The 23,693-nt window shown below is 36.5% G+C and overlaps 2 protein-coding genes and 1 long non-coding RNA gene across 12 annotated transcripts in view; 2 read left to right on the top strand and 1 right to left on the bottom strand.

Moving 5' to 3' along the window:
- Positions 1-10,573, top strand: part of MIER3 (MIER family member 3) — a 34,428-nt gene extending 23,855 nt beyond the window's left edge. For all 4 annotated transcript variants that reach the window (XM_077117191.1, XM_077117189.1, XM_077117192.1 and 1 more), the window contains 6 exons: positions 17-168; positions 2,899-2,980; positions 4,427-4,521; positions 6,226-6,353; positions 6,438-6,580; positions 6,675-10,573. In XM_077117191.1, coding sequence (XP_076973306.1) covers positions 17-168; positions 2,899-2,980; positions 4,427-4,521; positions 6,226-6,353; positions 6,438-6,580; positions 6,675-7,132 — 1,058 coding nt within the window. In that variant the 3' untranslated portion in view covers positions 7,133-10,573. The remainder of the gene's footprint in view (positions 1-16; positions 169-2,898; positions 2,981-4,426; positions 4,522-6,225; positions 6,354-6,437; positions 6,581-6,674) is intronic.
- SETD9 (SET domain containing 9) lies at positions 3,395-22,741 on the bottom strand. Of its 6 annotated transcripts, none has more exons than XR_013157979.1 (7): positions 22,585-22,741; positions 20,718-21,085; positions 19,284-19,407; positions 18,371-18,486; positions 17,459-17,564; positions 4,765-4,912; positions 3,395-3,909 (listed from the first exon to the last, which is right to left on the bottom strand). XR_013157979.1 is itself a non-coding variant. In XM_077117196.1 (7 exons), exons 1-6 carry the CDS (start codon positions 22,680-22,682, stop codon positions 5,289-5,291), a joined length of 852 nt encoding a protein of 283 aa, XP_076973311.1. In that variant the 5' UTR covers positions 22,683-22,741; the 3' UTR covers positions 3,395-4,912; positions 5,257-5,288. The 6 variants fall into 6 exon arrangements, 4 of the variants coding, with proteins under 4 accessions (XP_076973311.1, XP_076973310.1, XP_076973312.1 ...); XR_013157980.1 differs by having other exon boundaries at positions 3,395-3,906; XM_077117196.1 differs by adding an exon at positions 5,257-5,328 and having other exon boundaries at positions 3,395-4,912.
- Positions 22,384-23,693, top strand: part of LOC143647331 (uncharacterized) — a 27,834-nt gene continuing 26,524 nt past the window's right edge. For both annotated transcript variants that reach the window (XR_013157982.1, XR_013157983.1), the window contains exon 1: positions 22,384-23,307. This is a non-coding gene — a long non-coding RNA (uncharacterized LOC143647331). The remainder of the gene's footprint in view (positions 23,308-23,693) is intronic.

Below are 23,693 nucleotides of genomic sequence, written 5' to 3'. Positions count from 1 at the left end.
GGATTTTCTTCATCAGTATATGAAAATGAAGACCAGTTACTTTGGCGTCCTGGTGTGGTTTTGGAGAGCAAAGTTAAGGAATACCTTGTTGAGACCTCATTAAGAACTGGAGATGAAAAATCAACGGATAAAACTTCTCCAGAAACACACACAAGGGACAATGAACAGGTATGCTTCCAACTTCTGTTTGAAACACCAGCTAATTAGAAGTATCCTCTTGATTTTTTCTATCTATTGTGATTCATATACTTCTTACATGTGAATTGGGTACCCTTTTCTGATTTTCTTTCTTTTGGATTTTTATTTATTTTGTTATTATTTTTCTTTAGTTGCATATTCATTGTCATGAGCATTTCTTGGAACATTTGCATCTATTCAGAAAAAGAAATAAAAAGAAAACAAAAACATTCATACATACCATACCCTCCACCCCTCCCCCTCACTAGCATTTCACTCTAGATTTATTTTAATATTTGTTCCCCCTGTTGTTCATCTTTATTCCATATGTTTTACTCGTCTGTTGATAAGGTAGATAAAGGGAGCATCAGACAACAAAAGGTTTTCACAATCACGCAGTCACATTGTGAAAGCTATATCATTATACAATCACCTTCAAGAAACATGGCTACTGGAACACAGCTCCACATTTTCAGGCAGTTCCCTCCAGCCTCTCCATTACATCTTGACTAACAAGGTGATACCTGTTTAATACGTAAGAATAACCTCCAGGATAACCTCTCGACTCTGGAATCTCTCAGGCATTGACGCTTTATTTTGTCTCATTTCACTCTTTCCCCCTTTTGGTCAAGAAGGTTTTCTGATAGATTTTTAAAACGTCAAAATAAATGATTTTTTAAAACACTGCAATCCAGAGACCTCCAGATTGACCACTCTAAATGAATTTGTTTTTCTTTCTGGCCTTTTGGCTAACATTCACATAATTTTGATCTTAATGTAGATCACAATTTTTTATACTTTTAATCACTTAAGCTTATTTTCTTTAGCCAGTAAGAATTCTGGCTAAAGAACCCAGTTCTTGATGGCTTTATATATTCCATTCCATAGTCATATTATCGCATATTTAAACATTCCTTATAACTGAACTTTCAGATTTTATGATAGAAGTATGTGAATTATTGTTGAACTTAATTCACAAATAAAGGTGACATCAGTTATGATTTTATATATTTGATGCAGGAACATTTGTGTGCCTGAAGGTGCAGAACATTCTGATTGTGTGTGGGGTAGGAGAAGGGGTGGGAGTGTTGCCTGTTAACATTATTTAAATGTCCCTGGTTTTGCCCTTCTGACGTCATTTTGCCCCTTTCACTCCAGTGTAAGTAATCTTGACTAAAAAGTACCCAGCAGTAGTAGACGCAAACTCAAATTCCCAAATAGAAGTTGTAGTAGCTGAACTTCAGTGTAGTTTTGTCACCTTTCAAAAAGGAATTCTATGCTTTTTAAATTTTTAAATTTTATTTATTTATTTGCATGGGCAGGCATGGAGAATCAAACCCAGGTCTCTGGCATCGCAGGCAAGAACTCTGCCACTGTACCACTATTACCTGCCTTCCATTTTTTTTTCTATGTTGATATTTCATTAAGTCTATAAGTCAGTTTTGAAAGAACTAGCCTCTTTAAAACATTAAACCTTCCACTGCAAGAATATGGTCTGACTCTCCATTTATTTGACCTTTTTTAAACCACGCAATTTTTTTGTTTTCTTGAACATCACATATATCTCATTAACTAATTCCTTGCTATACTATGTACAACATGCAAATGGGATCTCTATTATATTTACAGTTGTATATTGCCAATATAGAGAAATATCAGTTATTTTCATATTTATTGTATTGTCTCAGGCTAATGAAAACTTAATATAATAATTTTTCTATTGTCTCTCTGACGTTTTCTAATCCATAGTTTTGGACCTTTTTTCCATTAGAAATGGATATTGAGTTCTTTGATGGTTTTTTAAAAATGTTTTTATTAGAGCAGTTGTAGGTTTATAGAAAAATCGTGCAGAAACTATGTATTTCCCATATATACCCTCCCTCTCTCCTTCTCACTGTTCTTCCTGTTAACAGTCTGCATTAGTGTGGTACCTTTGTTATAATTGATGAAACAATATTATAATATTATTATTATAGTCCATAATTTTACATCAGGGTTCATGCTTTGTGTTGTATAGCTCTTTTTTTTTTTAGTCAGATACTCTTTTCACATCTGTTGAGATGACTGTTTTTCTATGTCATCTATTAATATACTATTAGGTTTTTAATATTGAGCCATATTTACCTTCACTGAAACTTACTTAGGAAAGTGGATTGTTATTTTACTTTCAGTTGAATTATCTGCAGCTATTGAGAATATCCATTAATTTCAAACACATTCAATAGGAAGAAATTCTAATTAAAATAAACACTTTTCCTTGTAAATGGAAATAATTGCAACCCTCTTAGCCCTAGTCAGTAAGTACCAGCCCTCTTATTCCAAGTAATCTAAAACTCTAAAAGTTGGTAAGGAGGTGACAGAACGATAAGTCTAATTTTTCCTAATTAGAAAAAGTAATCTAAAATAGGGACGTTCCCCCCAGTTCAGAAAGTTTTGGCAATTTAAAAAAACAAAAACAATTAAGAATGATACTGGTGGATGACTTCTGAGAGGTGGAACAAACCCTGGGAGTAGCAAAGTCAGTCTGCAGGATAGTTACATAGACTGAATGCTTGGGCATTTTAATACTTTGAAATCCCCTGAAGTTAGAGAGCCTTTTAGCCAGTATTTGTGAAGATTTTTTCGCCATGCCTGTTTTTTTTAAATGCAGGATTTTAAAAGAAAGATTTTTAGGTTTGAACTTTGGCAATTTTTATTTAACATTTTTTACCTGTCTTCTAGGCATTATATGAACTTCTTAAGTGTAATCACAATATCAAGGAAGCAATTGAAAGGTACTGCTGCAATGGAAAGGCATCTCAAGGTAAGAAACACCTAGTATCAAGAGAGGGAAATGGCAGGGGATGGTCATTTGGGGATTCAGATAACCAAGTATCATAATGGACAGAGCAATCCTGTAACACTTTTATAAGATCTGTGTTCGTCTTCATAGCAAATAATTTTTTCCTTTTCTTGCCCTCTATTTTTAGACGTACCAGAGATTGTCCAAATACAAATTAGTTACCCCCCTGTCACCTCCACTTTCTTGAAGAAATAGTTACAGAACAAAGCAGACCCCAGAGATGACAATATATTCAAAGTAATTAAAAAGAATGATTTTATGATTTCATTGAAAAGAAGTTGTTTTTTTTCTTTTTCTCTTTTCTTTTTTTAAACCAGACAGGAAATGAAAAGGAAATTAAGGATTAAAAAAAGAAACATATATAATATATTCCATTGAATTTATTATAAGAAGTATATTTTTAGTAGTCATGAAGTAACATTTTCACAGTGCTTAGGTTTTGTTTTGTGTCAGGGAAGATGGTTAACTTTTATTTCAGTATTTTTTGTCATTATATAAATGGATTGCATGCATCATAACTTTATTAAGTAATACATAGTGTGAAAATGATAACTATTATATAAATGACTTGGAAAAATGTGAAAGCTGAAATAGTACATTTGAATTTGTAGGTTGAGATAAGTCTACTGAAATGTTTCCTTGTAAAAGCTGCTTTTTTCAAAAAGATGTTTTGAGCCCTCAAGACTTTCAAAAACTAAGTATTGATTTCTTTAGTTCAAATTGTTGTTCACCTTTGTGGTAGACCACCGTCAATGACTTTGCGATCTTGTTCCCATTGTCGTTGAGTGGGGCGCCTCAGAGGTGAAGAGAAGCATTGCAGTAACTCTTATGTCGGGACCACAGCCTCTGAAGACCTGTGAAGTCTCCTTCTCTGCCCCCAGAAATACCTGCTGGGAAGTTGAAGGGGATTTAGTCTTTTGAGAGCATGGACTGTTTTTTATTCCCTTTAAATTTCCACAGTTGGGCTTAGCCTTCCACATACCAACTTTAAATAAATATGTGCTGATTATACTTTTTTAATATGATTGATACTAGATAAGAACTTATGGTCTTGATATAAGACCAGAGTCTTTTTTTCAATAAAGGAAATAGCCTCTTTTCAAATAGAAAAATAATATATACCCATTGTTTAAAAGACAATGAGCATGAATTATAGAAAACATTAAATTCTCACCCTACCATGCAGAGAAAAAGAAAACAGCTTTAATGGTTTGGTATTCTAGGCTTTTTTTTGGTAAGATTTATAGAATGAGTATTTTTGGTAAACCTAACTGAAATCTCCTAAATGCAGAATTCTTTTTTTTTCTGAGTTTATGGCCTTTTACAGGGAAAACATACTGAAAATAAGTCAGTGATTCACGTCAAAGAATTTTGAGGCCATTGAATTTTGTTCTGAAATTTCTTTAGAAGGAATGACTGCATGGACAGAGGAAGAATGCCGCAGTTTTGAACATGCACTCATGCTCTTTGGAAAAGATTTTCATCTTATACAGAAGAATAAGGTAAATATTAGGCAAATTAGTAGAAAGAAATTACTTAGTAATTAAAATGAATGTAAGAAACTATAAGTTACTGCTACTGCCATGAGTAGGAAAAAAACCAGCAACAATTTGTTAATGTTCTACTCCATTAATCTTCTGATATTGCTGTAAGTATGACAGAAATTTGCTCTTAGATGCCATAGCTTGCTTGAGGGATGACTGATAGTAATTTTGCACGTCTTTGGGCATATGTTGTTATCATACCATTCTAATTGCTGAGAATGGAGTCACCATATTTTTTAGGAAGTCTAACTCTTCCTTTTTCCTTGGCTTTCATTTCTTTCCTCGCTGTTCAAAAGCTTGTGGCCTCAAAAAATGTTCCTCTTTAGCAGTGATAACTGCAGTTAATTTGCTGAAAGAAGAAATATTGGTTACCAGAAGCATCTAAAAAATGTATTATAATAGTTTAGAATAGTTAAGTCCCATTGAAATATGCTTCATTTATTATTATTCCTCTCCATCCTGAAGGAAGAGGTTCTGAAATATTTGGGTAGATGGGTCAATAGCTTATACATTTTGTATATATTAAAAGCCTAAGATTTTCTCAAAGATAAAGTGACATGTTTAATTTAGTCAATATATAAAACAGTTTTTAAGAAAATCTGCGTTGACCTTTTAAATAAAAAAAACAATTTAGCAGTCATTTATGAAATTTACTCTATCCATTCATTGCATAAGTAATTAAGTCCTACTTACCAGACATTGTTTTAGGCACTAATGATGATACATCAGTGAACAAGACAGAACAGGTCTCTGTCCCCAAGAAGCCTATATTATTATGAGAAGACTTAAGTTAATAATGTTTATTGAAAGGTATACTATATTTCTTGGTTTAAAAAACTTGTCCCTACATAAGTGATCTTATATCATAACAAGCTTGCTAATCAGGATAGAAATACTGAAACTTCTTTGTTGGATACTGAGTAAGCAAAAGAGAAGAGTGTTCACTGGATTAGGACACAGAATTTAGTCTATGTCTGAACTCCTGCCTGTATCTGTATATAGTTAGACAAGCCCCTATCTGTGTGTGGTGCCGAGTTGGTGAGGCTAGAATTTTGTTGTTGTTGGTCTTACAAACTCTGTTGGAACTAAGAGCTGATGCATATTGGATGGGGAAAACTCTGCCTTTAGCTAGGAAATTCCATTTGTAATAGAGTGCTGATCCTTTCCCAGGGTTTTTCACCTCTTTTGAATTATGGAACCCTTTGAGAATCTCATGAAGCTATGGCCCTTCTCAGAAAAGTGTACCTGTGTGTAATTTGGGGAGTTAATAGACCTGTATGAAGCTCAGTCATAGTCCCCTCACAGATCAGTTAATCCCAGTGTAACAACCCCTGCTGTAGTCAGAATCACAGTGAGAATTCAAAGAAGAAAAGTAAAGGATACTAGTATTTTAGAATTTTCAGTAAAGGTGTAAGATAATTTCTGGAAGCACAATACATTCCAATTTAAAAATACCTTGGGCCTTTGAAAGTAGCTTCATTATTACATAGCGTACATTTGAAAACATATGCTGGAGGTTACTAATAAAGTGTTCAGAATTTCACAATTGGGAAGATAGAAAATAAGATCCATGAAATGAAGTTCCAATGTTAAAAAAATTACTAAAAAAAAATGGGTTTAGTTTATTGGTTTATTTTTTAAAATCTACCTTGTTTTTGTTAGGTGAGAACTAGAACAGTTGCTGAATGTGTAGCATTCTATTATATGTGGAAGAAATCTGAACGTTATGATTACTTTGCTCAACAAACAAGATTTGGAAAGAAACGATATAACCATCACCCTGGGGTAACGTAAGTATCATGGACTTGATTTCAGTGGCTCTTTGTTTTTAATTGTGATGTGCAATCATAAAATTAGTGGGTTTTGTTTTTCAGGGATTATATGGATCGTTTAGTAGATGAAACAGAAGCTCTGGGTGGTACAGTAAATTCTTCAGCCTTAACTTCTAACCGACCTGAGCCTATTCCTGATCAGCAGCTGAACATTCTGAACTCTTTCACTGCCAGTGACTTGACAGGTAAACATTTTTGGTGTTCCTTTAGTACAGCTTGGGGCAAAATTGTGTCCTCAAACCCTTAATTAAACTGTTTCCCATTTCTTTTTTTTTTTAGCTTTGACCAACAGTGTAGCAACCGTCTGCAGCCCCACGGATGTGAGTTGTTTGGATGATAGCTTTCCTCCACTGGGCAACACACCCCGTGGACAAGTAAATCATGTGCCTGTTGTAACAGAAGACTTACTTACCCTACCCAACAATGGGGAAAGTGATTGTTTTAATTTATTTGAGACTGGATTTTATCACTCGGAGTTAAACCCTATGAACATGTGCAGCGAAGAGTCAGAGAGACCAACGAAGAGATTGAAAATGGGCATTGCTGTTCCTGAATCCTTTATGAATGAGGTTTCTGTAAATAATTTGGGTGTGGACTTTGAAAATCATACACATCACATCACCAGTGCCAAAATGGCTGTCTCTGTAGCTGACTTTGGCAGTCTGTCTGCCAACGAGACCAATGGTTTCATCAGTGCTCACACTTTGCATCAGCACACTGCCCTCCACTCCGAGTGAAGCGCCCAGAAACAGTGGGTGTGCAGTATCAGTAAACTTGAGGGGAACTGTCAGGTTTGCTTAGTCTTTCACTGGAAGTTTGAACCTTTTTTCACTATGACATCAGTGATGTCAGTATGTATAGAACTATATCTTGATTTATCAAGAGTATTTTCATTTTTCAATCCATAAATGTGGAAATGAACTATGATCAGCAGAGTGGGAACTAAGATTGAACTCTGTGGTGCAGCTTTAAGCTCTGCTTCTCTCTTTATCCCCCAATACCTCCTTCCTATTCCCTTACTTTTCTATAATTTTCTGTTCCCCACTGCCCTCACTCCCAGTTTTAAAACCTGTAGACAGAGGCCACCAGCTCAAAACCAGCACGGAAGTTCTGAACTGAATGGAGTGGCTTCTTTTTGTGTAAAATTCCTTTTGCCGAAATGGATGCAGTGGAATAACCATGTTTACAGGTACCGATCCTGACCCCTGCTTAATGTAGCATTTTTTTGGTTTTATTTTCTTAATTAAATAAAAGCAGGGGTAGGTTTCTTTAAACTGCACAAACATGCAAGGATTTTTTTAAATGGAAACTTCTCTCATGTTGTTCAACTAGAGCACTTCAGTTTACAAAACAGCAAGTCCATCTTTATGGAAGCCAGCACACGGAACTGCGTGCAAATTATGAAGACGCTTGCTTGGATCCTGTTTCAAAATTCTAGACCAGGGCTACTTTACACAGAATCGCTCATTTTACTGCCAGAAGATTTCTGTGTAACTTTATTTATTGGCTAAAAATTTGATGTTTGAAGATAACGATATTCAAATGGGGTTTTGTCCACCATTGTCGAAGATTGTAATCCTAAAAATCATACCGGTCATTATAATTGCGTTTATCCTGCGGCAGTTGACGTGCAGAGGCACAGTCTACAAAGCCTAAGATGCTCCCACTCATTGGTTTACATTTTCGGACACCTTTTAAATTGTTTCGGCACTGCAGTTCAAAGGGTTAATATTTAGGAGGAACTTCTAGATTTTATAGCTAAAGCAGTAGAACCTTGAAGTATATTTAAACTTTTTTGTTTAGTTTGAACATTTGGGAAGAAAAATGTGAGTTCCTATCTAAAATAGATTGGTACTTTATTTACCACTTTAAGTTTTAAAAAGTGATAGATATTTCAGATGCATCTCAAACTTAGTTTTATTTTTATTCCATACATTATGAATTTGAAGCCATTGTCAAAAACTTTGGCCATTTTGAATCTTTAAGTTGTAAGGTGAATTCAAACAATATATAATGCAGTATAAGGATGTAATGTGCTTTGCTTTTATAGTACAGTTAAAACAATTTTACTTTTTTTTCCACCGTCTTAATTTGATTTCTACTAGTTTTGTTGCTTTGCAAAAAACTTAAATGTTTGGCTGCATTGCTGGTATTTGTAAGTATAAGTTGCTTCAAGGTTGTGCTGACAAGTAGATAGAATGTAGTGACCTTAGTACTGATTGAAAGGGAGGGTATTTATTATACAAACTGTGAACTGCAATGACATCCTTAGTTTTGGATGATGTGTATTCTCATTTTTCTTTGCAGCATTTTAATGAAGATTGCTTTGAAGTGTTTACGCAGTAGCACATTTACTATAAAATTTAGTTTGTAGCCCAGTGGACAAAAGTAGTTAAAGTAATAACTTAAAATCAGTCTCTAATTTATACATTTAAAGTCTAGCGTTCCTATATGCACACAGTAAATGATGGGTAGCCTGGGCCCTATGTTACTTTTAATATTTTTATCCAAGTTGTCAGCTTCTTATTGCTGTGTTGTGCTAAACTTCGAACTGGTTTTTTGTTTTTGTTTTTGTTTTGCTAAAAATGAGTACCTTTTCTGTAATTTAGTAAGATTCTGGCCATAATCTTCCATTGTTACAACTTTAATTTTGACTCTAGGTTTACAGTGGCTGGTCTGTATAAAATAATTTACACAAAGATGACTGAATGCTAATACCAGTTGCACTTAAATAACATGCCCATTCTCAGTAGCTGATGCAGTAATATATTCAGTTTATCTATGCATTGCTGGGATCTTGATATAAGAGGGAAACAGTGTTTCTTATCTAAAGTTTGGATTATCAGCAAGTTGAATGGACACTTTAGTTATTTAATAAAGATTTTTGACCAAAATCCAGAAAATGGTATGAGAGAAATAAATTCCAGCTAGTCTGAAAGATTTTTAAATGCCAATCTGACTTTAGCCTCTTAGAGAGTGCTAGCTAGCTGGTAATGTTTACTTTTAATTCTTTGTTAAAATGAGGCAATAATTTGCAAGATTTTTGTATATATGTATAAATTCTTCTTATCTTTTTAGATCTAATTCAATATTTTCTGACTACTTCTGCCATGTATAATACCATTTTTGTGCATGCTTGATGTGACATTCATAAATTGTACCACTTTGACTTTATCCATGTAAAATAACTATTTATTGAATTTCCTTTTAAAACCTGGATTTACTGTTTTTTCTTTCTGCTTAAGCATCTTAGAGAATTTGTTACTGTTTATTAAAAGAATTGCGTTTGAGAGCATGAAAATAACCAGTTTGCAATCATATGAAGAAATAATAATGCCTTTATTATCAAGTGTTAAGCACAATTCTTATAACAAACTGTGATGAATTCTTTTTGTTTTTCCTTTGCCTCAATATTTTCATATGAACAAACCAAAAATCCATGATGAGCAATTGCAGTGTTGGCTGATGTATCTTTTATGTACAGGGAATTTGAAGAGGACAGTGGATTCATTTAGAAGTGTTAACTGGTGCTGTGATTATAGCAATACTTTACTTTTGTTAGTTGTACTTCATCTTTTTCATGCTAGCTTTTAAAATGTTTATTTTCCTCTTGTCGCGGTCAACTGCTGAATTTACTTGAAGATGTAGAATACTGTTTAAAAAAATACTAAAGTGTGTACAATTAGGTCAAAGAATTGTGCAATTGTTTCCTTTTTAATTTTTAAAATTGAGGGTCATAAATATTTGAGAACATCAGATCTAATAGAGCATAGTGATACTATTTAATTTAACCAAAGTCTCTAGTGAATTTTTCAACTATGAATGTAAACTAACAAATAAACCTGACCACCAAGGATATTATTGTTTGCCCAGTTTCAAAGCACATTGCCTACAAATGGCTATTGAAATTTTTAAAAATACTGACATTACTATGTTTTTTTAAAAGTACCTGATTTTTTCACTAAAAGGAAACTTAGTTTTGTTGTTAAATATGGTAAATCTTACTATTCCTCTTAGCTGACCAGTGATTCCAGTTGTTCCAGTTTGAAATAAATACCCTGTGAGTTTGACATAAATAGTGACAATCAGAACAAATTTTAGTATCAGATGTTCAAGAGGAAGTTGCTATTGTTGCATTGATTTTAATATTTGTACATAAACACTGATTTTTTTGAGCATCATTTTGTATTTGTTGTACTTTAATACCTGGTGTACAGTTCCAGAAATAAAAATCTGGAAATCTGTTTTTTTTTTCTCTTGGTTCGTGTGAGTATTTGCCACAAATAGATTTTTTTATCTAATGAATGCTGAGCTTTACCAAATGCGTAGCTACTTTATTGCTGTTAAATTAGTTTTAGATATAGTAAATGAGGTTTTTGATAGGTTAGTGATAAGGTCCTTTAGGCAAAATAAGTTTTCTTTATATCTTCTATAATGGTTTAACATTTGTAATAAAATTCTAACCATCCCAAAGATCATACTTTTAGTTTAATTTAGGAAATTTCTGCTATGCTTTAAACACTGTTCTAGGTAGCCATAACTGTTAGGAAGACATTAGGTCTGAAATTTGATCAGATTATTATTTGACATAATATGCTTAACGGTGAACTAATTTTCCTTATCCATAATATTTATGGCTTCAGAGACTTTTCTGTCTTTTCTTAAGTTCATCTGTTCAGGCTAAGAATCTTCAATTCTTAAAATGCAGTGATCAGACTGTCCATAATACCCAGATTTTGTGGCAGGGCAAGAGGAGGACAAAATGAAAGCAAACCTTGACTCTGCCTTGGTTACTCATCTCAGACCACATTCCTTTGTTGGCGAGACATCTGAGAATCTTATTTTGTGGGGCTCTGGGGAGATGCACAGACCTGCTGTGGGGGTATGGGAGCGATGTAGTGCTTTGGGCTTTCAGGAGAGGGAGAAGTCTCAGGAAAGCAGAACAATCTCTATAATTTAGACCTTTTCCATGTTAGCTATTGATTTCCATCAATGGTATACTTGTTAAACCTACAGCTTCTCTGACATATCTCACTTTACGTTTCATCATATATACTTCATTCTCATTCAGACTAGTCCCTGGGACAGCTAGTGACTGTACAGATAAGTGACAGATAACAGATAAGTGACTGTTCATCATCATCATCCTCTTTCTGCGCCTGTCTAGGTTCTCTGTGACAAAACTGCACAGGAGCACAGAATACAATTCTCACGTTTTTCCAGGTTTAATGTGCAATAACTGATATTTATTATAGAGACACACTCCATGTGCCCACCTGGATTTGATGTGGCATGTTTTTACAAACAGATAAGACTAATAACTAATATTGCACAAAGTTGTTTTCTGGTACAGAATTCATAAAAGAATTTCATGAGCATGTAAGAAATGAAGACATTTATAAACAAAATATTTTGGTATGAAAAATGAACATGTCTATTCCACCTTAAAATTTTATTTTTTAAAATATCTTCATGCCATGCACCCCTCCCTTCTATACTAGACCAAGTCATATTACTAGGCAAGCTTTATACTCACGAGCATTTCATAGGCAGGAGCCATGCTTTACTTTTTGTATCCCTCCAAGACCCTTTACATAGTAGGTATTCACTAAACAATTGATTACTTAAATTATTCTTAAGCAAAAGGTGACTTTTTTCCTTAATTTTTTAAAAGAACTAACTTCAAGTACACAGAAAAGTTGAAAGGGAGCATAAAGGAAACCCAGATTGAACAGTTGTTCACATTTTGCCATATTTGATCTATTTTTTTCTGAACTATTTGTCATAGACATTGTAATACTTCACACCTAAACACTTTGGCCCCTAATTTGCCAAAACTATGAATAATCATCTTCCTACATAACCAGTGTCATTGTCATGCCTAAGAAAATGAACAGTGGGCCCAAAATATTGGTGGTCTCTTTCTTATGGAAATATTTCACTATAATTGTTCTGACAGATCCCACAAAAATATGGTGCCTAAGTTTTTTGCATTTCGAAGCTTGCCTAACATGTTCAAGGGAGCAGTTTCCATATTTTACATAATGATCTCTATTACAGGTCTTGATCAAGTAGATTGGCTTCACTACAAGATGAGCTAGTTTTTTAGGATCTTGGTGACAAAAAATTAAGCTTGGAAAAAAGAGTCAAATCCTCTCACGGATGTGTGTCTACATACACGCTAAATACCAAATGGAAGCCTCTTAACACAAGTTATACCTTAGACTACCTTGATTATCCTGATTCAACAACAAAAACTCTCTTAACTGTGAGGCAAATGAATGAGAGCTATTGGGACTAACCTGTATTTCAGTCATTCCTTCATTCAGTGGTTTATGTCAACTGTTGGGCCACTAGTGTTCTAGGTACTTGAACTCCATTGAATATTCTTTTAAGGGGAGATAATTGGTGATAAATGCTATAGAGAAAAATAAGGTAGGGAAATGGACTAGGATTGTCAGGGGTGGGAGTGGGTTATTTAAATTTATATAGGGTGGTTAGGCAAGGTGCCTCGTTGAGAGGGTGGCAGAAAAGTATGGATTGAGCTATGTAAAAATGTAGATATCTGGAGATCATTCCAGGCAGAGAACAGGTTGTAAAGGTCCTGAGGTGGGAATACCTGACAAGAAGGCCAGTATGGCTGGGGTGTGGCATGAACAAGGGGGAGACAGGAGATGAGATCAGAGGCCAGATCATGTAGGTGAAGGGCTTTGGCATTTACTTTGTGAAATGAGTCACTGGAGGGTTTTGAGCAGACTTGAGTCAAGATCTTACATTTTTAAAGGATCGCTCTTGGTGCTGTGCTCAAAATAGTCTGTAGGAGGGGTAGGGGTGCAGGGGGTGTGTATGAGGGTGGAAGGAGGACAGAAATAGAAACAGAAGGCAATTAGGAGGCTTTTTAATTCTCAATAAACCAGGTAAGAAAACCTGGTGGCTTTGATCAAAAAGGTAGCAGTGAAGATGGTCAGAGTAAATTCTGGTTATGCAGATTCTACATTAGGGCTTAAGGAGCCCAATAAAGAAAACAACTTTTACCCCATCCAAATCTGGAACTGAGATGCTGGAGTCAGGTCAATGGAGATTAAAGTAACTATTAGCAGCTTTGGAGGAGTTGGCTTCAGAGCTGTGGCCTAGTCGCATTACTAATACCCCACCTCTGAACTAGACTCTCAAACAACATGGTCCAGCTGGCTACAGCAAGGGTAGAGAGCAGGCCAGACACTCTGCTGCTGACAAAGTCTACAGGGAAGGAACTAGAAGAGTCTAAGCCTACCTAGTTCACCAAAGTTGACTCTCAGAGAACTCTCTCTTCCTCTTACAGATGGAGAAAGAGGCCTGGGGCATTAGTGCTAATAGAGCCTAGCTTGTGTTTCTTAAACTGTAGAAACACAAGTGGGGAATAAATGTTCCTCCTACCAAAGCCAGTTTTTAGCTATGTTCCCATGTTTGGGATTGAATCATGTACCTACAAAAGGCACATTCAGGTTTCAACCCTTTGTCCTGTGGATGTGAATCCATTTGTAAATACGGCCTTTGAAGATGTTATTAGTTAAGGTGAGCTTATACTGAATGTGGGTGGGCCTTAAGCCAGTGCACCTGAAGTCCTGATTAGCAAAGGAAATTGGACACGGAAGGAGAAGCCATAGGGAGAAGCTGCAAGTCAACAGAACCTGGAAGAGAAAGATGTTTCCATATGTATTGCCATGTGATGGAAAAGCCAAAGGATTCTGGCAGCCAGTTCCAGAACGTGACAGTCTTCTGGAAGAAAGCATCTCTTTGCTGAGGCCTCAATTTCAGACTTCTCCTAGCCTTAAAACCTTGAGTCAATAAATTCTCACTGTTAAGCCAACCCATGGTATTTGTTTAGCAGTTGGGAAGTGAAAACACCATGCTAAAAGATCTCTCAAAGGATCTCTCTGCTCTTTTTTAATTTTTTTTTCTTTGGCATGTAGAAATGTCAAAACATGAGGGTAGAGAAAATAGTATATAATGACCCCACATTTTCCTCTTTCTCAGCTAGAACAATCTTTAAATTACACATACACACACACATTTACTGATGACAACATAAATTCCATTTTAGAATAGGTATTCTTTTTTTATACTTTTTTACTTTTTATTTAAAAAATATTTTTAAGAAATCTTCACAGAGTCCATCCATAGTATACAATCAATGGCTCACAATATCATTACATAGTTGTATATTCAACACTATGATCATTTTTAGAACATCTGCATCACTCCAGAAAAAAAAAGAAAAAGAAAAAACTCATATATCCAATACCCCGTATCCTTCCCCCTCTCACTGTCTACTAATATTTCCATCTTCCCAATTTATTTTACCCTTTCCCCCCATTATTTATTTATTTTTTTAATCCATATTTTTTAACTCATCTGTCCATACCCTAGATAAAAGGAGCAACAGACAAAGGTTTTCACAATCACAGTCACACTGTGAAAGCTATATAATTATACAATCATCTTCAAGAATCAAGGTTTCTGGAGTACAAGTTCAACAGTTTCAGATGCTTTTCTCTAGCCACTCCAATACACCATAAACTAAAAATACATAAGAATAACCTCCACGATAACCTCTCAGCTCTGTTTGAAATCTCTCAGCCACTGAAACTAGATTTTGTCTAATTTCTCTCTTTTCCTTCTTGTTCTGAAAGGCTTTCTCAATCCCTTGATGACAGGTCCCAGCTCATCCCAGGAGTCCTGTCCCACGTTGTCAAGGAGATTTACATCCCTGGGAGTCATGTCCAGCAGAGGGGAGAAGGCAGTGAGTTCACCTGCCAAGTTGGCTTAGAGAGAGAGACAACATCTGAGTAGCAAAAGAGGCTCTCTAGGGGTGACTCTTAGGCATAATTATATGTAGGCTTAGCTTCTTCTTTGCAGCAATAACTTAGAAGAGATGTTTTTTACTTTACTTTGTAAGAATAAAGTTTTTACAGAGGTTTATACATGTAAACAGTACAAGAACTGCTGAGGACTTGGCTAAAATTTTATAAACTACCACAGAGATACACAAAATAAACAAAAGAAAAACTGAAATGATAAGTTCAGGCAGTACGTTTTAATTTAATGAGCCACTGTGTATTTAGGAGAGAACCAAATAAAATTGAAATTGCTTTACACATTTGAAACTGTAATGACGCAAATGGCTTTTATCATGGCATTGAAACATAAATACAATACCAATAAAAACAAAAATTCTTACGCCAATTAGGTCTTAAGGAATTTGTTCTACAGGTGGAACACAGAGAAATGATTAACAAAAAATATTTAGAATTAACTCAACAGCTGACGAGAAAACCTAATTACAGATCCACAGTTAGCTGACAATTGTGTAGTAGTTTGAAAATAGCTCTTCTCCTTGCTGGATGTCCCTGAGTGCAACAAGAACAACACATCGAAGTGTGCTAGAAAAGTGAATACAAAGGTTAGAAGTATTAATAGGTACAAGCTCATATTTTAATATAATCAATAGGGTTTTGTAGATTTAACTTTCTTTCTAATCAGATTCCTTACTACCATCTTAGTTTATATATTTGATTTCCATGAGGAAATAATTCTAATCCCTTATGGACATTTCTAAAATAGAATGTCTGTTCTGTGTCACTTAAGAAAACCTCAAATCTGTAAGTTTATAAAACTAATTACCTTTTCTGAAAATGTTGTTTATATGTTCAAGCCCCCCAAATTGGTATTAAAGATTTTTAAGTGAAGTTTTAGAATTAATAAAAATTCCTAACTTTGAATTCTGTGACACTGGAAACATTACTTAAAATTCTGGAAATCCTGAAAATGTAGAGCTGTGTTTCAGTAGCCATGTTTCTTGAAGATGACTGTATAATGATACAGCTTTCGCATGACTGTGTGATTGTGAAAACCTTGTGTCTGATGCTCCTTTTAGCTACCTAATTGACAGATGAGTAAAACATATAGATTAAAATAAATAAATAATAGGGGGAACGAATGTTAAAATAAATTTAGTAGACTAAAATGCTAATGATCATGAAACGGAGGGGTAACGGGTATGGTATGTATGAATTTTTTTCTGTTTTCTTTTTATTTCTTTTTCCAAATTGATGCAAATGTTCTAAGAAATCATGATGATGAATATAAAAAAAATTAACTGGAAATTTTTAAAAATACATTTTTTAGACACACTTAGTAAGACAGTTTATATGCACACCTTCAAATTCCTACTCATTTATCTTTTTCTCTACTTATTGAATGGTAATGATATTCTGACCCAAATTATGTGGCTAAGAAAATCTAGTTGTTAAATACACAAAACACAGAGAGACACAAAAGTTAGCAAATATTAAGTACAAGGAATAGCCCAAGTTTTAAATACCATCCCTCTTAAAAGACTAATTCAATGGGACCCACGAAAGTTATAGTTTGCTAGCCACTGGTAGCTCGATGAAATGATATACAGGTAATATCCTCCTACAGCACTGTTAATAAAGAAAGAAGTCTTAGCTCTACAGAATTGCCCATATTTTTCAAATGTTTAAATATTTTCAGTAGACTTTCTACTTAATGAATAGAAAATGTTACATTAAAAATATATCTCTCCTGGATCTCTTTTTTTTTTCACTGTCAGGACTCCTAACCTAATAGTGAAATGGCAAAAGAAATAATAGTGCAATGTGTCCCCTTTCTTCAACTAGGTGCTCTCATATGAAGTGAAAAAGATGATATTTAACCTGATTAAAGTAAAAGCATATTTGAAGATTTTGTGGCTAGGAAAAACAACAGAATCATGTCAAAAAAATATAAGGTTAATACTTGCAAAGTAAAACATAGTAAAAAAAAAAAAAAAAAGAGTAATCATAACCAGAATGCTCTAAGTTAATGGAAAAGTTTTAATTCCAAATGAGCCTATTTCAACTGATTACGGGATAATAAACATAAAAATCTGAGTTACTTCTAATTTTCCACTAAAAAAAAAAAAAAAAAATTACCCTATAATGTATTAGCTTTTTCTTAGAAAAAATATACATTTAAGAACATAAGGCAGGGGACAGAAACTGCTCTTTTAGAAGACTAACCTTTGCTTGTCAGAGTTGTAGGCAATGTTTGGAAGATACTGCTTCAGTTCTATAGGGAAAACTGCAGGCACATCAAATTCCTGATAACAGACATTAGCAGCTCTTTCTAGGAAAAAGCACACAATTTTTAGAAACAGCCAGGACACAAGGTCATGGAAAATAGTATTAGATTATGACACTTTACAAATAGTTTTCTAAACTATGAGAGCCTGGCCCCAAATAATTCATCATTATTATGTTCCACACACTCTGCTGGATGAACTCATACCCATCTATGTGTGTGTATGTTTACACAGCTATATGTGTGGGGGTATATGTTTATATAGCTATATGTATACATATATATGTATGTATAAATCGAAATAGGCCTTATTATTTACTTTTTGGAGATCAGGAAATAGACTTAGAAAGGTTATTATAGATTAAGTAGAAGAGTCAGGCTTCAAATTCATGTCTCCCTAATCTTAAGGTCTAGGCCAGATGAGCAGAATTTTGTTTATTGTGAAAACAAGTTCCAGAAAAAATAAGCTGGCTCATAAACATAGCATCAAAAAGGGGATACCAATCTAGTGATTTATCTATAAAGCTATACTGAGTCACTAACAAAATCATCTCTAACAACCATAAAACAAATGCTAAAATAATAATGACCAAAAGGGCAATGGTTATCAATTGCCTACATTCACCATAAAATCAGAAAACAGTAAAATTTTAAAATTCCAATAAACATGTATCATTATTTCCCCAAATTCTCCCTGTGATATCTGCCCTCAAAAAGTCATAGTTACTAAGAGCTCTGAATAGCTGAGATGTTAAACTCAACTGTCTATCACAGTTAGTCATAAGGCAAAGGAGCACAATTACCCACTGTCATTTTACATCAAGTCTCACGGTTTCATGGTGCCAACATACCATTTGAACAATTGTTGACATACTGTCCTACAGCCAGTGGATTATGAATTTCTGATGTTAGCCATGTAGTATCACTCATTTTTAAAGGGCCAAGTTGATCTCTCCCATTGCAAGATCTGAAACAGTTTTGTGAAAGCATTAGCTAAGGGACTATTCTTTTGCATCTTAAAACAGAATTCAAACATACAAAATTAATGTTAAAACCACATATGCTGGTTTGAATCTATTGCATACCCCAGAAAAGTCAAGTTCTTTAATCCTCATTCAATATTGCTGGGTGGAAGCTTTTTGATTGCTTCCATGGAGACAGGACCCACCCAGTGGTGGGTGGTAACTTTTGATTAGATGGTTTCCAAGGAGATGTGTCTTCACCCATTCAAGGTGGGGTTGCTTACTGGGGCCCTTTGAGAGGGAACCATTTTGGAAAAAGCTTTAGAGCTACCAGAGCCACCAGAACTGATAGAGCTAACAGAATGGACATTAAAGCTATTGAAGAGAAAGCTAGCAGATCTTGCCATGTGCCCTTCCAGGTGAGAGAAAAAACCTGAACATTATCAGTCTTCTTGAACCAAGGTATCTCTTCCTGGATGCTTTAGATTGGACATTTTTATAGGCTTGCTTTAAGTTGGACATTTTCATGGCCTTAGAACTGTAAATATATAAATTAATCAATCCCTTTTAAAAAGCTGTTCTGTTTCTGGTATATCGCATTCTGGCAGTTTACAGACTAAAACACCATATAAGTGTAATTTCTCTTAAATTTTTTTTTTGTTTAGTTAACAGGGCAACTGAGTTGCTACACAGCAGCTTCCTTAATAGATTTTTATTAAAAGTACAAAGATATTGTTCATCGCCATTGCGGTAAACATGGTTCTATTTCCTATAATGAAATCTAAACTGGGCATCACCTTACCTGTATACAACTTTTGATATTCCTTTGTCATTTCCATCAATGAGGACCCCATCTAGGCATCTAAAAATAAATGAATTCCCAATGGACTGGAAAAAGATTGGCTCATACATCTGATATACTGTACCTATTTACAATAAGACAAAGACATATTACAGCAACATGCAAAAATCATAAACATTATGATAAGGACCTTTCTCTGGAACATAAACACAAAATGGAGGAATCTGCTTTATTTCCTCCATATATTTCTAATGTTTCACCTCCTATGTGGACCATCACATTCTCTTTGGCTATTTTTCCCGTTCAACAGTGCTCAGTAGCAAATTGAGCACAATGCCACCCTGTCCACACAGTCAAATAACATATGACTATCTTTGTTAGTAATAATGTTAATATCATATTTTAGGTTAAGTTTCACAATCATATTTTTAAAAAGTAGAGTCTGATTATACATCTATTAAGGAGTCCTTTAAGAAATGCATTTTGTGAACAATCAATTCAATAATGAAGACATAGGGCAGTGCAAAGGTGGCTCAGTGGCAGAATTCTTGCCTGCCATGCTGGAGACCTGGGTTTGATTCCTGGAGCCTGCCCATGTCAAAAATAAAAAAAAATAAAATAATGAAGACATATACAAGAATTTTTGAGTCTGACATTCAGGTTGTTTTCTCCTTTCACTGCAAAGGAGGAAGGGAGAAAATATTTACTGGGTGCTTCCCATGTACATGTTAGTCTATTTATTATATTTATTTATTTGCTGGCTTTTTCTATTTAGTACTTCCAGAGTTAGGTTAGTTGTATACAAGGGAATGAGGAAACTGAGATTCCCTTGCTTAGGGACATAAAATTAGCAGCAGAATGACTTTTTAAATACATAAGTCTATCTGACTTCACCATTCACAAATACTTTGTACCATACCAGTAACACAATGTTCATTTAACAAACAATATATTCTACTGAGCATACTCTAATCATTGACCAAAGAAATAGCTTTACTTTCCAAGTGTAGAAATAGCAGGAAGGCTTTTATTCAGTGACTTATGGTTTTAAATAGTATCTTTCATATTTTAACCCATACCATTTTTACCTTTAGTAATTAAATAACCAAGCCAAACTGAATTACTGTCTAGTGCTTTCTACATAATATATTTTATCAAAGTAGGACATACTACATTCTCCTAAATTTAAACATTGACTAGAAAAGTTTCTTAGAAGAAAAATGCACTTATCCCAACTAATATTCCAGAAAGTTTCTAACACATAAAATCATTTACAATCAGGAAATTTCTAAATTAGGATTAAAGAAATCTATGGAAACTTGAATTTCCAATTCAATCTCTTATTCTAAGGATTACAGGGCTAGGCATTTTGTTGAACTTATATTTATCTATATATAAGAAACTCTTGGCAAATGATATTAATCATGCCATTACCAGGATACATAGATACTACCGCGCCTTTTGGTACCAATCCTTTAGTAACGAAGACACCTTTTCCAGCAGAAATCAATGAGCTAGTTGCTAGGGCAACACTGAAACCCAACGTATTATAAAGAACTTCTTCTGGTTTAAAGATAATTTGCTGTTGATGTTTGTATTCAAGTAGTTTCACTCTTTGATGCTGTACTGGCAGCAAGTCTTGATATTTTGATTTAACAGGTTCTGGTAGCATAGTCAAGATATCTGATTGCTTATTGAAATCATTTAAGAATAGAGCCTGGAAAACTTTCAGTAATGTTCCTAGGACATCTTCATCTGAGATAACTTTGTCTTTGGATTCCTCGGGAACATATCGGAGTGTCCTGAAAATGGGAAAAGTTTCTATTCACCACCCTTCAACTGATAAAAGTTGCTTGATGCCTTCTGGGTTCCTGGCCTTAAAAAACTATTATTGTTATGTATTTGAAGGGTATAAAATTAAGAAGTACAGAAAAAAACTGTTTGGGGCAGCTCTAGTTACCCAACTCCCAACAGTACGCAGGTAAGCTAACTGCACATACTTATATTGGCCACTCTGTGCTAAGTGCTATTGGGTCCTTACATATATTATTTCATTTTTGCATACAAGGAAAGTGAAGCTTGGAGATGTTAGGGAACTTGCCCAAGCTCCTAAAGCTGGTAAGTGGCAGACTCAGAAGCAGAAACAGCTCAACTTTTTCCCCCCCGACACCCACAGCCACTTGAACACATGAATACACTCACATTGCAAAGGCTCGTAATATACGCGAGTAGTTTCAAAGACAAATTTAAACTCATATATACTTCGTCACATTTTCTCCCAGAAATACTTACTTCTCTATAGACTACATCGTTTTTATTCTCATAATTGTGTGTTATTTTTATTTCTGAACAAAAAGGAAGCAATTCTTGCCTCCTGAGTCTACGGAAATGATGCATCTGAATTCCCGAGTTTCCGTATATGAAACTTTGGGAATGCTCCCTGGTTGTTAATTGGACTTCAATGGAGACCTGCCTGCATATTCAGGGAGCAGAAGACTGACTTCTTCCAGACAATTAGCACGACACAATAAAGCCGACAGTAACACTGATCCCACTACGACGCACTCGGCTAGATCCCTTTCTTCAGGTAGGATTTAGCATTTCCCCTACAGAGCTAAATACATACTATAAACCCAACACTGCGACGTAGTTTTAGGTGCTTTCTGCACGTTTTTATGCGGTAACTATTTCAAGCTGTCATCCTCACAGCCGAGTTGGGTTGCTTTCATCACACTTCTACCGAGCTGTATAAATAGACTTTGCGTGGCTTTTCTAAAGAAATTCAACTATGCTTTGACACAGAGAATGCCACGCATTTTTACGCGGTAAAAGTTTTCTTCTCGAAAAGTTTGTTTACTGTCAAGATAGAGGGTGGGGTCAAGCGCCGAGGTACTGCGCACACGGGAAGGCGAGACCTTAAGAGGCGGCCAGGCCGGCGACCCAAGCCTTGCAGGTCCCGGAGCGCGGGGAGCGCTGGGAGATGGGCCTCCAGGCCCCGCCCACCCAAGGTCCCGCCCACCCAAGGTCCCGCGCCCACCTCCGGGCTCCGCCTGCCCCAGATTTCACCAGCTCCGGGCCCCGCCCCTGGCCACGCCCCCCACAGACTCCACCTCCACAGGTTCCGCCCATCTCAGGCTCCGCCTTCCTCCGACTCCACCAGCCTCGGGTTCCGCCCATCTCAGGCCCTTCCGCCTCCTCCGGCTCCCCTCCCCTCCGATCCCGCAGGCTTTAGGCCCCGCCGCCGCCTATACCCCCGAGGCTGGAGGAAAGCGACCCCAGCCCGGCTTCCCCGCCCTCTCACCTCGGGTTGTGGCTTAGGTTCAGCGCAATCCAGGGGACGAAGCGGTACTTGTAGCGGCGCCATCGCTGCCACAGGCCCCGCAGCAGGCGGCCCGGCATGGCTGTTCCGCGACGTCGTGAAGAGAACCGCGCGACTTTCCGCGGTCGGGCTATCCCGCCCCTTCTCCGTCTCCGCCCCCAGCGTCCCTACCCCCGGCGCCGCTAGCGCTGGGCGGCCGCGCTTCCCCTCTCTTGACCCCCAGCTCGCGGGATCAGAGGCGCGGGGAACTGGGAGGAGGTTCCCTTCTGCCCAGGCCCTTTCTCCTTTCGCTCGTGTGTTTCCACACACACACCAGCCGTCGTGCGCGAGTGTCACGGTGTTTCAGGAGGCATCCTGCCCTCGAGGACTACATCACGAAAGTTGACTGCCGGATTGCTTTCGGCTTTCCCCGGCCTCCGCGCTGTCACCCGGCTCCACGCCCGTCGTTGCGCAGCCCTGCTCTGGTCAGCGTCTGCCCCTTTCCCTCTCTCCGCGGCCTCTCGGCGCCCTGGGCCTTCGTGAGCCAGACTCTCAGCCTTACCCTAGAAGAGGCCCTTCCCCCGGAGTGAGTCCGTGTCCCCAAAAGTTATCAATTCTGGAGAATTCGCAAATACACAAAATGCGGTGATGCCCTGTTCCTACTCCGGTGTTTCTCGCCAGTCTCCCAAACGCCCGAAGCGCGATACCGCACAGATGAGATGCTGGGTAAGAACAGCTTCACGGAGGGGTACTTGGCATACAGTAAACTGCACATGTTTGAAGTGAACAATTTGAAGCGTTTTGACACAGGTATTCACCTGGAAAACTATCGCCACGAACGCCATAGTAAACAATATCCATTACCACTAAAGGTTTCCTTATGACCCTTCATAATTCCTTCCTCCGTCTCCTTCCCCTTCCCCCGTACACCCCAAGCGACCATTCCTCTGCTTTCTATCTCCATATAGGTTACTTTGGTCATAATGTGTTATCCTTTTCCTACAGTATTGGATTAAATGTGCTGGAACGTTGTTTAGAAGTTTTGAAGCTATGTACCTGAGGGATGTTGGTCTGTAGTTTTCTTGGCCTCATTGAATGAAGTGGGAAGTAGT

The sequence above is a fragment of the Tamandua tetradactyla genome, chromosome 9 (assembly GCF_023851605.1).
Source record: "Tamandua tetradactyla isolate mTamTet1 chromosome 9, mTamTet1.pri, whole genome shotgun sequence".
In the NCBI taxonomy this organism is placed as follows: domain Eukaryota; kingdom Metazoa; phylum Chordata; class Mammalia; order Pilosa; family Myrmecophagidae; genus Tamandua; species Tamandua tetradactyla.
Note: the sequence above shows the minus strand (reverse complement) of the source record. Positions and strands in the feature narration are given on the sequence as shown.

Excerpts from the sequence above, each read along its gene's own strand:
- SETD9 (XM_077117193.1), bottom strand. The coding sequence starts at position 22,682 with ATGCCGGGCCGCCTGCTGCGGGGCCTGTGGCAGCGATGGCGCCGCTAC. Across the intron at positions 19,408-20,717 it reads GGTAGTATCTATGTATCCTG|GTACAGTATATCAGATGTAT; the intron begins GTAATGGCATGA and ends TATTGTAAATAG. Across the intron at positions 17,565-18,370 it reads TGTCAACAATTGTTCAAATG|AAAGAGCTGCTAATGTCTGT; the intron begins GTATGTTGGCAC and ends GCTTTTTCCTAG.